This window comes from Oryza sativa, chromosome 2, assembly GCF_034140825.1.
Source record: "Oryza sativa Japonica Group chromosome 2, ASM3414082v1".
Taxonomy (NCBI): domain Eukaryota; kingdom Viridiplantae; phylum Streptophyta; class Magnoliopsida; order Poales; family Poaceae; genus Oryza; species Oryza sativa.
Window position 1 is genome coordinate 15,768,143 of NC_089036.1, and position 14,635 is coordinate 15,782,777.

Consider the following 14,635-nt stretch of genomic DNA (forward strand, 5'->3'; position numbering starts at 1 on the left):
GCTGGCCAGCCTTGTCGTGGTCGTGCATTTGCCCCGGCCGCTCCTAGAGAAGTGCCCGCAGTCGTACGATTCCTGAATTTGTTCACGGTCTTGAGAAAAATATCAGGTTCACGCGCGCGCGGCCAGCCGGGCGCGCCAACCTTGGAGACAAATCCCAAAGGAAAAAATAGCCACGCTGCAGGCGCAAATATGTGCTTCGCCGTAACGCCGAGGATTATTTAGGGTGCCTAAATTGGCTATCTCCTCTCCGCTCCATAAGTTCGACAACACGCGGTGGCGGCGTGGGGCTGCACCGAACCGCCGCAGAGAGTCGCATCGCATGCAACCACGCCTCCCGCTTTTACTCCCTCCCACTGCCGCTGCCGCTGCCGCTTTTCACGTCGTTCTCCCAATTAAACCTCCCATCTCTCTCGCGTCGCAGCAGTGCCCTCCCACGGTCTCAGCTTAATAATTAATTAGTCCAAAAAAAGGATATTACACCACCGACCAGCATGCCGGCGGCGTCGTCGGGGCCGCACCGCCAGCTGCTCGGCGGCATCCTCCTCCTCCTACTCCTGCTGCTGGGGCGGACGGCGGCGGTGGGGGCGCGGGTGACGGCGGTGATCGTGTTCGGCGACTCGACGGTGGACGCCGGGAACAACAACGCGGTGCAGACGGTGGTGCGGAGCAACTTCCCGCCCTATGGCCGCGACTTCCCGGGCCGCCGCGCCACTGGGCGCTTCTGCAATGGCCGCCTCGCCACCGACTTCTACTCCGAGGCCTACGGCCTCCGCCCCTTCGTCCCGGCCTACCTCGACCCGGACTACGGCATCCGGGACTTCGCCACCGGCGTCTGCTTCGCTTCCGCGGGCTCCGGCCTCGACGTCACCACCGCCGGCGTCTTCGTGAGTAAACTACTCACTCCTACTCTGTATTTTACTTTGTTTCTGCTGCTTTTTTCTTTATTTTTTTTTCCATTTTTTTTTCCAATCAACAACTTACTTTTCGGGTTTCAAAATAAACTCCAATTAAAATGAGACGTTTTTTCTTTTACTTTGAAAAGGCTAAGGAAATTAAGCTTACTAAAAAAAATACGCAACATGCATATTCTGAAAAGAGAAACAAGCGCGCAAACGAAGAATAATATAGATAACTGTTCCATTGTTATTACAAATTCTTTCTTTTTTATATGTCTTGGTATTTTTATTTATTATCCAAAGCTCCGAATTGACTAAATAAAACATGAAACATAGATTCCTAAGTATTCCTACTAATTCATTTACGTAAGAAACGCGTCTAAATTAAATTAATTAAGAGGAAGGTTTTCTTGTGCATTTAACTCGTCGTATCAGGTTTTCAAAAAAAAAAAAAACTCGTCGTATCAACTTATTGCAGTACTGTAGGAGTGGTGGTTTTTCTCTATCTTTTGGTGAGCCAAACAGGATGTTACTGATCAAACAGTTAAACACAGGCTGGCCGCTGTCACTTGTCAGATAGTAGAACGGTGCAATGCAATGCGCTTTTTGTCGTACGAGATGCCTGATGCTTGTCTATACATGTCAACGTATCGAAGACCATGCATGCCCATATATACTCCGTAACCAGTAGTGTACTCTCATATAGAGCCCATCACGTAGCTACTGCCCCGTCCCAGAACTGACTACTTTATTTTAATCTGAACAAGTGATATTTATATTCATGTAGATAAGTAAACTTTTCTTTTTACGAATATACATTTTATGTCTTAATATAAGTGCATCTAGCATCGATATGATATTTTATATTATAATGAATATGGATAATTAGCTGTTCAAATTCGTTATATTATAAAATATCACATCTAATTTTAGATACACTTATATTGAGGTGATGAGATGAAGGGAGTAGTACTCATTGTAAGATGCTTTTGAATTTTTTTCAACAAACTTCCTTAAGTTTGACTAAAATTATGAAAAATTGCAATATCCGTAATACCAAATTAGTTTTATTAAATTTAATACTAAATATATTTTAGTAGTATGTTTATCTTGTATTGAAAATATTGCTATGTCTTTTTATATATTTGATCAAATATAAAATATTTAACTAAAAGAAAATGAAAACGTCTTATAATATAAAATGGAAAGAGTAATTCTTATGATTCTTTTCTTTTATTTCTTTGGAGGTGAAACTCTTTAATTATGTTAGTGTCTTCGAAACCGTTTTGGTTTCCTCAAAATTCCGTCACCCCTTAGTGCTTTTAGAGCTCTAAACGGTATGTGAACGCCATGTTCCTTATAACTATTTCATCAAATTATTACCGTCAATTATTTGTCCTACGTATATAAAAATACATGTTCTAATAAATAAACTCCTTGTACCACATTGCTTATTGCTTAGATCCCTTATTCTAAGCTATTTATCAAGTTTATTCACCACAATATTTAGTTTGTATTTATCATGCAGATAATTCACTGCAATAATCTGGTCACTAAGGGTGAGTTATAAACAGAGTATAGGAATGGCTGATTAGCCGCATGCAAAACGATAATATGATTAGCATATAATTAGTTGTGTATCAATTATTAAAAATTAAAAATAACATTATTTAATTTTTAAAAGCAAATTTTATATTTTTTAATAAAATATATTATTTAGCAGTTTGAAAAGCATTCAAACGAAAATCGAGAAAATAGTCAATTCAATCTTCACTTTAGAACAGCCCCTTAGACTAAATTTCACCTCGGCGCTGATCTTGTATGCATGTGTGCTTATCGACTGGAGTACTGGAGTATGTTCTTTATGAATAAAAAGCTTTAGAAAGATTAAGTTCAAAATCCACATGTGTACAAGTACAAACAAATATCCCTCTCCCCACACATACGAATGGGGCACAAAATCCACATTGGTCCACTGATCGGTCAGTTGCTCGATCGCGCACTGCTACTGCTGGACTACTAGTCTCGGTCCCGGTGGCATTTACTGCTAAGTCAGGCGAAATGACACTATGCCATGTGTGTGCAAGGAACTGTTGTCAGCGGCAAGCAATCATCATTTTCGCAAGGCCATTAACGTTTGTGTGTTTTGTCCGTGCCCCCACCACACTAAAATTGTTGGAGCTTTCCTCCCTGCTATGTGCGCCGGCTTCGAAAGTTCAGCTTCTACGTAAGCACAGAGAATGGTCTGGAATCTGGAGCCGATTTGAATGCTAGGAAGATCGATGCTTGCTACTCCATCTATCCTAAAAATAATCTTTTTTAAATTTATATTACCAGACTAGATTGCTATACGAATAAAGTTGTTAGGCCATGTAGAACGTGGTACCTTATAACTGTGGTCTCAAGTTCCAGCTAGGTTCGGATACCACGCTGGAGGTTTGAAGTGGTCTCGTAGGGTAGCAGAGAAGCTTGCAGAGGTAACTATGATTTATGGTGGCTTTAGGAGAGAGAAGATGGGTTTATGTTGTCCAAGAGAGAACCAATACGTGCCCACGCTGAGGTTGTGACTTCACTCGGTCGTGGCCACTACACCCCGCCGCTGCATGACCCGCCGTATCCGCAACCCGTCGCTGCCGAGGTCGTTGCTACACTCCATCACGACTACTACAACCCGTCGCCGTCGTCGAGGTCGTCGTCTGATGATCTGCTCCCCGCCCTTGTCGCACCGCACGGATCCAGCAAGAACGAGGTCGGATCCACCACCTAGGATCCCATCGCAGTGGCCGGAAAGGAAGCTTCGATCCGCGCCAATAGTGGCGGCTCGATCTCGCTGGTGGAGAGGGGAGAGAACTTCCACGCCACTAATCTTGTCAACCTATGTGGAGAGGAGCTCGTCGCGGTGGCCGGGGGGGGGGGGGGAGGGAAGAGAGGTCAGGAGTGAGCCCGTCACGACGGCAAGGAGGGACATACGCTGGCAGACAAAGGAAAGGAGGCGTTGACCGTGGCGGAAGCCGCCCAGATCTACATCGATGGCTGGGAAGGGAGCCGCCTCGATTCATGCCAACGGTGGTGTCGTGGAGGGAGCCACCTCGATCCACGCTGCCTAGGACCTGTCGCCCGTCACGGTGGCCGGGAGGAAGCCTCAATCCGTGCTGATCTCGTTGCCCTCCGCCTAGGAGTTCATCAGCCCACGACGGCCCAGTTTGCGGGAAGAGAGAATGGAGAGGCGGCTCCGCCGAGGAGGAGAGGGGAGCTTCACCGACGTTGAAAGGGAAGAGAGAGAGATGAGAGAATAGCACCGACAGTGATGCCTCTGGTTCGGTGGGGATTCCGTGGGGGAGAGGGGTGGGTGAGGATATTGAAAGTGATAGACTGATAGTGGGACCGTTAAAGTTTAGGGTATATATGTGTTTTTTTTTGTCATAGGGTCTAAAGTATAAAAATTTCAATCATCTAAAAATAAAATATTTAAGAAGGGTTGACATGTAAAATCTTAGGGGCCGAAATAAAAATACCACTTTACAGTAGCCTCCATTGTAAAGAGGTGTGACTTCTTTTGGCCTTAACTATGTGACATCTTGGGGCTATTTGATGCCATTTTTAAACATACTCCTGCCAAAAAAGTGACTACGTTTAGTTTGTTGCCAAACTTTAAAAAATACATAAGAAATCCTACTAAAATTTTTGGCATTGTCAAAATTTGGTAAGATTTATTTTGGCAAATTGAACAGCCCCCTCGAGACCACTTGTAACCGTGGCTTTCGTGTCCTTAGGATGTACTCCCTCCGTCCTATATAAAAACCAACCTAATACTGAATGTGACACATCCTAGTTCTACGAATCTGGACATACATATGTCTAGGTTCATTGTACTAGAATATGTCACATTCAGTACTAGATTCGGTTTTTTGGGACGGAGGGAGTAGCGAAAAAGGCTAAGATCTTATATATACAATAGAATGGTTCTTTTTTTTTTGAGAACAAAGGAAATTTATTCATTAGAAGCATAGTACATGATGAATGTTGTCATTCTCAGCTGAAAGAGCTGGATGAAGGGCAGCTATTTGGAACAGAGGAGTGAGTTACATTTTGGCATGAGTAAATTGCACTTACGGTGCAACAACTTGGCAGGTGGGTGTAATTTGGTGCAATAACTTGAAAATGAACGTTCTAGTGCAACAACTTGGTAGGAAGGTGCAATTTAGTATAAGAACTTTATAAGTGATCGTATAAATACAACAACTTGTAAAATAGGTAGGATTTTGATACAATAAATTAAGAAGTTATGTGACAACTTAATTATTTAGAGCATTTTTTATATAAATTAAAATTTTTAAAGTACTTATTTTGACAATATACTAGCATGATCTATATAAATATATTTATATTTTTATCCTAATAACTAATAACTGAAAGTCAATTAAACTGGATTAAGAAATTATTATATTTCAGTTGATAATTGAGAAGGTGAAGAAAACAAAAAATTCTTAAAGGTAATTGGATGTAAATTGTATGTGCAACATAATTCTTAAATATTAAATTCATATATAAGGTAATATCCGTATGATCATTGTGTATTGGCATACTGACATCGTGAAAAATCTCATCTAGCATATGCTTAGCTAAATTAATTCAATAAAATACTAAATTATTAAGTTCTTATACTAGAACGTACCCACTTGTCAAGTTGTTGCACTCGGATGTTCAATTCTAAAGTTCTAGCACTATATTGCACTCACCTGCTAAGTTGTTTTATCGTGGGTGTAATTTACTCTTTTGGCATACTAATTGAGCTGCTTGAGAATTTGTCGATTGTCTAGCCTTTTTTAATGGTTCTTTTAACTAAAATCTTAAAATCGTACTACACAAGCGAGATTTTGACAACTTTGACCGAGACTAGTAAATTACTACAAGTAATTATTAGTAGAAGAATTAATTGCAAAGAGACACGCAGGAGAGATTGGAGAGAGGAGACAAGCTAGAAAAGGCAAAGGGGATGGTGGTATATTTATTTTGCTCGAGGCTAGGTCCCACGTTAAGGTTGGTATGGATTTTAAACACGAATTTAACCTTTTCTGTTATGGAACAAAGTTGTGAAGCATTGCAGAAGCATCACTGCCAGATTTTGTCAGATGTGCCCGCAATGATCTTCTTGATCATCTTCTCGTCTACAATGCTCTCTTTGCCTCTTTCCCGTGCGCTATTTAGCACAAAAGAAACGCCTTTTCCAAGTATTTTGGGAACTTTTTCCGTGTGCTTTAGGTATGGATCGGAATAACTTTTAAAAAATTTCACTTCGCTATTAAATAAAGTGCTACAGTAAATCACACATGCTAATGACAGGTTAATTAGGCTAAAAATATTCGTCTCGCGGTTTCCAGACGAGTTATGAAATTAGGTTTTTCATTCGTGTCCGAAAACCCCTTCCGACATCCGGTCAAATATCCAATGTGACACCTAAAAATTTTTTTTTTGCGAATTAAACAGGCCACAAACAGGGATTTTACGTACTATGAGAAAGTACATCCACTTGTGACTTGTGCCTTTAATTTGACCCAAGCATGAGAATTTAATTAGAGTAAAGTCCATCACCGGTCCCTAAACTTGTACCTGTACCGCTGTGTCATTCCAGTCACTAAACTCACAAATCGACCGTTTAGGTTCTCAAACTTGTTCGACTGTATCATCTCGGTCCCTAAACTTGTAGATCACTCGTTTAGGTCATCCAACTTGTTCAGTTGTGTCACCCCGGTCTCTAAACTTGGATTTGATATCATCTGGGTCAAATAGGACGATCTAAAGACTTTATATTTAAAAATAATTCATAACTTTTTCATGTGAACTCTAATGAAGACAAACTTTATATCAAACTTGTAGCCCTCGACGCGGTCTACAACTTTGTAGTTGAATTTTTTTTATTGTAAGTCATTTTTTTGTCCCAAAATGTAATTTTAAAATTAAAATTTCAAAATCTATAAACATACAACAATATTTTAGGACCCTAAACAGTTTTAATTCAAAAACTTTTCAACTACAAAGTTGTAGGTCACGTCGAGCGATATAATTTTGATATAAAGTTTGTCTTCATTAGAGTCCACATGAAAAAGTTATGAATTATATTTTGATATAAAGTTTTTAGACCATCCTATTTAGGGACCGGGGTGACACAACTGAATAAGTTGGAGGATCTCAACGAGTGATCTGCAAGTTTAGGGACCGAGATGACACAGTCGAACAAGTTTAAGTACCTGAACGATCGATTTGCGAGTTTAGGGACCGGGATAACACAGCGATACAAGTTTAGGGACCGGTGATGGACTTTACTCATTTAATTATTGCACCAACAAAAATAAATATATCCTTCCGTTTTATGCATGATAATTACTACATTTCCATATAAAATCATAAGCTCATGTAGAACTTGTGACTAGCTCCTTTTGCCCTACCGCGAACACCGTTAATTGAAGGAATGGCTAATATTATCTTGCCTCTTGGAGAATTTTATATATTCCCTTGATTTGATAATATAAAGGGCAACCACTTTTTTTAATATTTCATAGTATAAGGTGTGATACGTGATACAATTAACTACACTACTACAAAACTGATAATTCGTAACGGGTTATAATCCTTATCTATGGCAGATGGATGTCTGGTCATAGTTGAATGATCAGTATTGTGAAAACCACATATCTGTCACATCCCCTTCCATCACCGATGACATTTATCTCTGAAGGGTTGTAACCATAACCCATCACCGATGTGGATATTGGGAAAAAATAAAGTTTATGCAACAATGCTCGTCACTGATGCAAAATACCCATGAAAAGGAACAACAATATCAAGGTTCCCATCCAAAGCTCTTCGTCGTCGTCATTGTCCCCATCACTGTAGTCGCTGTCGCTGCGGCCAGCCTGAACTATGGAACTACCGAGGTCCCCGAGGTGGGGGCGATCAGATCAAGTTGTTGAAAGCTCTAGGGCAGCCAGATCCAGTTGCTTCTAACCTCCAAAAGGCCAGATCTGGCGCCCTTAAGGTGGCGGCGACTGACCCTGACCTTGAACGAGTGACAATGACACTGGCGATGGAGGCATGTGGAGGAGAGCCGACGAACGGGACAGCCACACAAAGACAGATGTGCCATCAGTCCCAACCCTGACCGTGACCGTAACCACATGCCGCAAATCTGGCTATCCCCACCCCAGAGGCGAAGGGCGAAAGACGGAAGGCCGACGCTCGTGAGGAGGAGCTGGTGGCCGCTCATGGATCTATAAGTGGAGGGAGAGACGAGGAGGTGGCTGGTACTCGGGGTCGTAGACGGTGGCGACAACGGTGCTTGGGAGGCAGACATGGAGATGAGGAGACAATCGGTATTGGATCCACCACCCTCAGGGTCAGAGTGGCAAGATCTAGCCGCTGCGCGCCACCACCATGTACTAGATGGCTGGATCCATTGTCTGGGAAAGGAAGAGAGATCAAGATAGAAAGAGAGGCAGTGAGAGAGAGAGTTTGAGAAACTGAGGCTGAGAAAAGAGGAGTGGCCACGTTGAGGTGGAGGAGAAAAAAAATTGAAGGGTAGGGTGTGGTAGGTGGGAGATACGGGTTTTATTGTTGTTGTACCCGTTGGAGATATGAGGTGACCGGTAATGGGACATAAATAGTCATCTTTCACGGGCCGATAGCTTGCACCTGTCAACGATGATCCATCGGTGATAGGGCGCCTTGGCTGCGGTAGGTCACATATGTCCTGTGTTGAGCCACAAATTCATCCCGTCAAAGATGAGGGTTAACGGTGACAGGTTCGGCCGTGAGGACGTATCTTTAATCGGTCATATTAATTCTACCCCATCACAAGTGTGTGCTTTTGTAACAGGCTGTAGGTCTCCGTAATAGATGGGCCAATAAAGATGCTAGATTTTGTAGTAACGCTAGCACATATTTCTCTCCTTATTTTTTTAAAAAAATTCTTTGACCTTAAAATCTTTAATTCTAGAATGTGGTGCATGTGTTTTATTTGAAAGAATCTATTCAATATCCTTTAATCTACTCTAAATAAAACAGTAAGGTGATAAATATTTTTTCTTTGGTTGCGCCTTACATTTTAGGGCAGATGGAGGACTATTTATAGAAGTTAAAATTATTCTGTTTAATAAAAACATATATATATATATATATATATATATATATATATATATATATATATATATATATATATATTTACTGTCATGGATATAATTCCATCATACTTCATCTTGTGATCCTCTCGTCATAAATATTCAACGATGATGACAATATCCAATCAAAGTAAACATTTCATATCAGTTATCGCTCAAATACTCACATTAAAAATAAAAAATGGTAGGCCGAAATTTGATTTGAGAAAATAATATCACAATACAATAAACATATTAATTTTTCAAATTTATTTTAATATTAATATAAACTGATAGTCAGAATCCAAAAGTTTGACCGAGTCATTTTCTAGAAATTTATTATGATGCGAGGGAATAATTGTTTCTAAATTAAGTTTATACAATCTAATTAGTTTAAGACTATAAAATTTAATAAGTTTATGCGACGACGAAACTTTGAAATCTGCACAACATTTTCGTACTTGTCAAACTTGTTGGTACTCAAGATTTAAAATTTGGGGCAATTGCTTATTTGACCTCGTTTTGAATTCTAATTGCCGATTTGACCCTACTTTCTGAACTTTGCTTATTTGACCCTTATTTTCGAGTACGAAGCTCTGGTCTGACTCTATTCCGTTTGTGTGAGGTGACGGTGTTAATTTTGGGGTAAATAGTTCATTTTGCCCTTGCTTATTTGGCCCTGTTATATCTTGTTTGTTTGCTTATTTGACCTAAAGTTTGGATAATATAAAAAAAAAATCTCTTTCCCCAGCGGCGGCGGCGGCGCACCCGCGGAGGAAGACGGAGGCCGGCGCGCGCTGGGGGGAGAGAGCGGTGCCCTGTGCTCTTCGCCACAGCGTCGTCGTCGTCGTCGTTGCCGACCGGCGGTGGCGCGCGGGGAAGAAGATTGAGGCCGACGTGCACGGGGAGGGAGGGAGTGGAGGGAGTGGCCCCTGTGATCTTCGCCGTGGCGTCGTCGTCGTCGTTGCCGACCCGGCGGCGGCGCGCGCGGAGGAAGACAGAAGCCGGCCCGCAGACAGAGGGAGGAAGGCGCTGGAGCTCACCGGCGTGCGGAGGGCGGGCGGCGGCATCACGCACGCGGAGAAAGGAGGAGGCTGGCGCGCGTGGAGTGGTGACGGCGCGGCGCCGAAGCTCACCAGCTCGCGGGAGAGAGACGCCGCCGCCGCCGGATCTGCGGCTCGTACACCCAGCAGCCGCCGGATCCACCGCTTGCACACCGCCACGGCCTGAGCTCCACCACCGTTGCTCCTCCTCCTTGTCATCGAGCTCACCGTCGCCGCCATGACAGCTCGGCGCCACCGCCCCCACAGCTCGGCGTCGCTGCCCCCACAGATCGGCGCCGCCCCGCGCCCCATCAGACCGCCGCCACCGCCGCTGCCCTCCACCTCCACAGCGGGCGCCGGCGGGGCTGTACATCACGCCGCCGCCCCCTCAAATCGGCGCCGACTCGGACCCCCTCAAAGTGCCGTCGCCACCGCCCTCCACCACAACGAGTGGGCGCCGGCGGGGCAGTGCTTGACGCCGCCTCCGCTGCCCCCTCAGCTCGCCGCCACCGCCGCCCCCTTAGCTAGCTGCCACCGCACGCGTAGGTCGTCGCCGCCGCTGCACGCACGAGTGAGAGAGAGGTGAGACCGTGAGAGTCACGCACGAGTGAGAGAGAGAGAGTCAAAATAGGGTTTGGAGGGTATTTTCGTCACTAGGAAGTCTTGAAACATTTTCTTTTTTAAAAAAATCGAACCCTAACGGAGTCATCAAAAGAGGGTCAGAGGAAGCTTCGTACTCGAAAAAGAGGGTCAAATAAGCAAAGTTTAAAAAGTAGGGCCAAATCAGCAATTACAGTTCAAAACAGGGTCAAATAAGCAATTGTCCCTTAAAATTTTGATGAAAAAAAAGGTTAACTTCATATGTGTTAATCGAAAGGAGTATCAAATACCAATGAATCTCAACAAGTCATCAAAATATAATTGTTCAGTGTATGTTTAGATTCCATAACGCTGATAACTTTTCTCATGAAATTTAATAGTTCTCGTTACTCTCTTATTCCTCGAGTAGAAAAAAATATCCGTGTGTTATAACGGGTAAAGGCTGAGCAATAAAATAAAACACTGGAATCACTATTATACACTATAATTGAAAAGATTTATTAAAATCCTTGCTTGGTTTTGGGCTAAAAGTCCACTATTTCTTTCCTTTTCAGCCCTAGCCCGGTCCGTTGACTCCTACCTCCTTACACTCGGCTTACCTCTCTTCGGCTCAAGCCATAACTGAAGTCGCAGACCTACCTAGCACAGTCGATTGCCTTCTCTCGCTGCCAACCTAGACCCATGCGCTATAGTAGCATCTTCAACCTCCAGGCGATAGTCCCATGCCCGTACGATGCCGGAGTGAATCGTCTCCATAAAATCCGTTCGAATTTTTCTCGATCTCCCAAAATTGGTTGAGGGCTTTTGATCTACTCGATCTCCTCTTTTGATCCATTCGACCTCTTCTCTTCGTTTCCCCTCAAATCGGAGTGAATCCGCATCCAAATCGTCGTAACCAATTCCGCAAAACTCGGGATAAAAACGTGCACACGCGGGGCGACGCGAATGAATCACTTAGCGGCGCTTGGATTTGATGAACGAACAAAATTTTGGTGGAAGCATATTTCATTTTTTCAAGTAGGTAAAGATTATCACTTACTGTCGATGAGTGATACTCGCGGACCGGATGTGTAGAGTATTGGGGTACGTTGGAACGAGGGTCTACGTAGTACGATATCAAGCAGACAAAAGACAAAGATTGTACTGGTTCAGGCCCCTTATCAGGTAATAGCCCTAGTCCAGTTTATATGGGATTCATGATGATGAGAACAGATTACAAAGAGAGTAGTCGAAACAGATGGTACCAATGAGATCGTAGTCAAGGGATTCGACGAGATCTCCCGGCGTCTTGTCTCCATTTACTCCGGCTTCGTAAAATTTGGTGGGTGTGTTGGCGATTGAATTGGATGCCCTGAGCCCCTCCCAGGGGGTCTTTTTTATACCGTGGATCATCTTGCCCCCCAAGAAAGATTTGAGGATATCGGACCTGGTACGGTATAACAAAAACTCTATCCCTTTCGAGTAGGACTTTGGAAATCACTTGACTCGTAGAGATATTTTCTATAATTTGAAACAGTTTCCACACGACATTTACGAGAACAATCCGCGTACGTGAAGGCATACCTTATCGGTATATTCCATAAGTCGAAGTCGTAGGATAGGGGGTATACCTTATCTGTAACCCTGACACTTACTACTTACCACGCCAAATGGTTGAGCAATTAACTATTTTGATTTTTTTTATAATTTTTTTTGAAATAAACATATATTACTAGTATAAATTATAAAATAGTTCATTAGAAAAATTAAAACTTAGATGTAAATAATTAATGGCAATAACAACAAAGCTACAGATAAGATGAAAGAAATACGAAGTGAGCGTATCTCAACTGGTTAGGTTCCTTGTGGTGAAACGCACTCACCTGAGTTCAAGTTCTTGGCATAGATGTTTATATTTATGACTTATTAAATTTTTTTAATATTAGGTGACTCGTTGATAAAGAGACGTCTATGGTAACTTCGTTAATATAATGATACATCGGACTTTTGGAAGGGAAACTATTTTGATCCCTCGAGGGAATATCTCCTCGTTGTTTGCATGTTACCCAAATGGTTATGAAAAAAACTAAAAAATTTTGGGAAGATGTATTAACATGTGATACAACACTCTACAAACATGCAAGTTTAAATTCAACTTCTATGTCTCGCAACGAAAAAAAATTAAACTATAGCTAGTTAACGTATATTCACCGTTAATTTTTTTTTTACATAGAAGTTGAATTTGAACTTGTATGTTTGTGGAGTGATATATCACATGTTAATACATCTTCTTTTCTTTTCAAATTTTTTCACAACTATTTAAGTGGCATGTCCCACTTCCCTTTTGGAGGTGCTCATATAAGTATAGGACGAGTGTACCGTGGTGAAAAAAGAAAAACTAAAATTACACGTTACATTACATGGCATTGTAATTTTAGGCTTGGCCATTAGCCATCTGCAATTCTAAGTTACTAAAAAAATTGTTTTAAAAAAAAACTAAAAAAGTTGCAAATCCCAACTATTTACGCTGTGTGTGTGTCATGGTTTGCAGTCGGTGATCCCGCTGTGGAAGCAAGTAGACTACTTCCGGGAGTACAAGCGGCGGCTGGCGGCGCACCTGGGCGCGGCGGAGGCGGAGGCGGTGGTGTCGGATGCGGTGTACGCCATCAGCATGGGCACCAACGACTTCATCGAGAACTACTTCGCGGGGACGACGCGGCGGTACCTGCAGTTCGGGGTGGGCGAGTACACCGACTTCCTGGTGGGCCTCGCCCGTGGCCTCCTCGTGGAGCTCTACGGCCTCGGCGCGCGCAAGGTCGCCTTCACGGGGCTCGCCGCCGCGGGCTGCCTCCCGCTGGTCCGCGCCCGCCGCATGATGTTCTGCGCCGAGGAGTACAACGCCGCGGCCAGGGCCTTCAACGGCGCGCTCCGCGGCATGATCGCCGAGCTCGCCGACGGCCTGCCCGGCGCGCAGCTCCGCTTCGCCGACGTCTACGACTTCTTCGCCGACATCCTCGGCGACCCGGCACGATACGGCAAGCCATGCATATATCGCTAACGCGGATCGATCTCGTTCTCGTGGTTGGGTGGGTTTGGGACTTTGGGGCGTTGCATGCATTTTGCTGGACTGACACGACACGACACGACACTGGTGGGGGTGTACTGCAGGTTTCGTGAAGGCGGAGGTGGGATGCTGCGGGACGGGGACGTACGAGATGGGGTACACGTGCAGCGCGTGGGACGCGAGGACGTGCAGGGACGCGGACAGGTACGTGTTCTGGGACGCCGTGCACCCCACCGAGCGGGCCAACCGGATCATCGCCGAATACCTCTTCAACACCACCTTCTCCCACTTCCTCTGATCGATCCAATTCATCTTCGACTTACTTGTAGTATTAATTCATTTAGGAGTAGTAGTATAATTTTGGGGTAATATATTGATATTGGATTCGATTCGATTTTATTAGCTTCTCTCTTGCATTGGAAGCCCCGTTAGTATTGGTATGCCACTATGCCCATCGTGCCCAACGACGAGATCGATCCATCCATCCATCGAACAGATGTAGGAGTAGTTCTGCACTCATCATGTTAGCAATAGATGAATAGAAAAGTTATTCACTCCACCTACTGTCACTGCCGTGCATATGCTTTCGGGCATGGTTTATATACCGTTTCCGACGTGAAAAGTGGTCACGGTCGGTTTATGGAAAACCATAAAAACTGGAAGCACAAAAAACCAGCTAAACCACCTGGTTTTCTTGAAAACCGATAGGAATTACGAACCTTATTTCCTGGCAAATATAAGCTACAGAGTACAATTCGGTTACATTTTTTTTATCAACCCGTTAAATTTTTCTCCCAAAAATAAGAGTTGATTTTCTTGAAATTAACTCAAAACTAATCGGTTTCCATTTACGGATCCATAGAAAAATAACTAGCTAGAAGAATAGTGACGTTTTGATGG

The 14,635-nt window shown here is 43.4% G+C and overlaps 1 protein-coding gene across 1 annotated transcript; it reads left to right on the forward strand.

The window, feature by feature from the left end:
- The first annotated feature begins 254 nt into the window (after positions 1–254).
- LOC4329287 (GDSL esterase/lipase At2g42990) lies at positions 255–14,157 on the forward strand. Its single transcript, XM_015768933.3, has 3 exons — positions 255–884; positions 13,223–13,706; positions 13,840–14,157. Exons 1-3 carry the CDS (start codon positions 492–494, stop codon positions 14,031–14,033), a joined length of 1,071 nt encoding a protein of 356 aa, XP_015624419.1. The 5' UTR covers positions 255–491; the 3' UTR covers positions 14,034–14,157.
- Positions 14,158–14,635: the final 478 nt, after the last annotated feature.

Excerpts from the sequence above, each read along its gene's own strand:
- LOC4329287 (XM_015768933.3), top strand. The coding sequence starts at position 492 with ATGCCGGCGGCGTCGTCGGGGCCGCACCGCCAGCTGCTCGGCGGCATC. Across the intron at positions 885-13,222 it reads TCACCACCGCCGGCGTCTTC|TCGGTGATCCCGCTGTGGAA; the intron begins GTGAGTAAACTA and ends CATGGTTTGCAG. Across the intron at positions 13,707-13,839 it reads CGGCGACCCGGCACGATACG|GTTTCGTGAAGGCGGAGGTG; the intron begins GCAAGCCATGCA and ends GGTGTACTGCAG.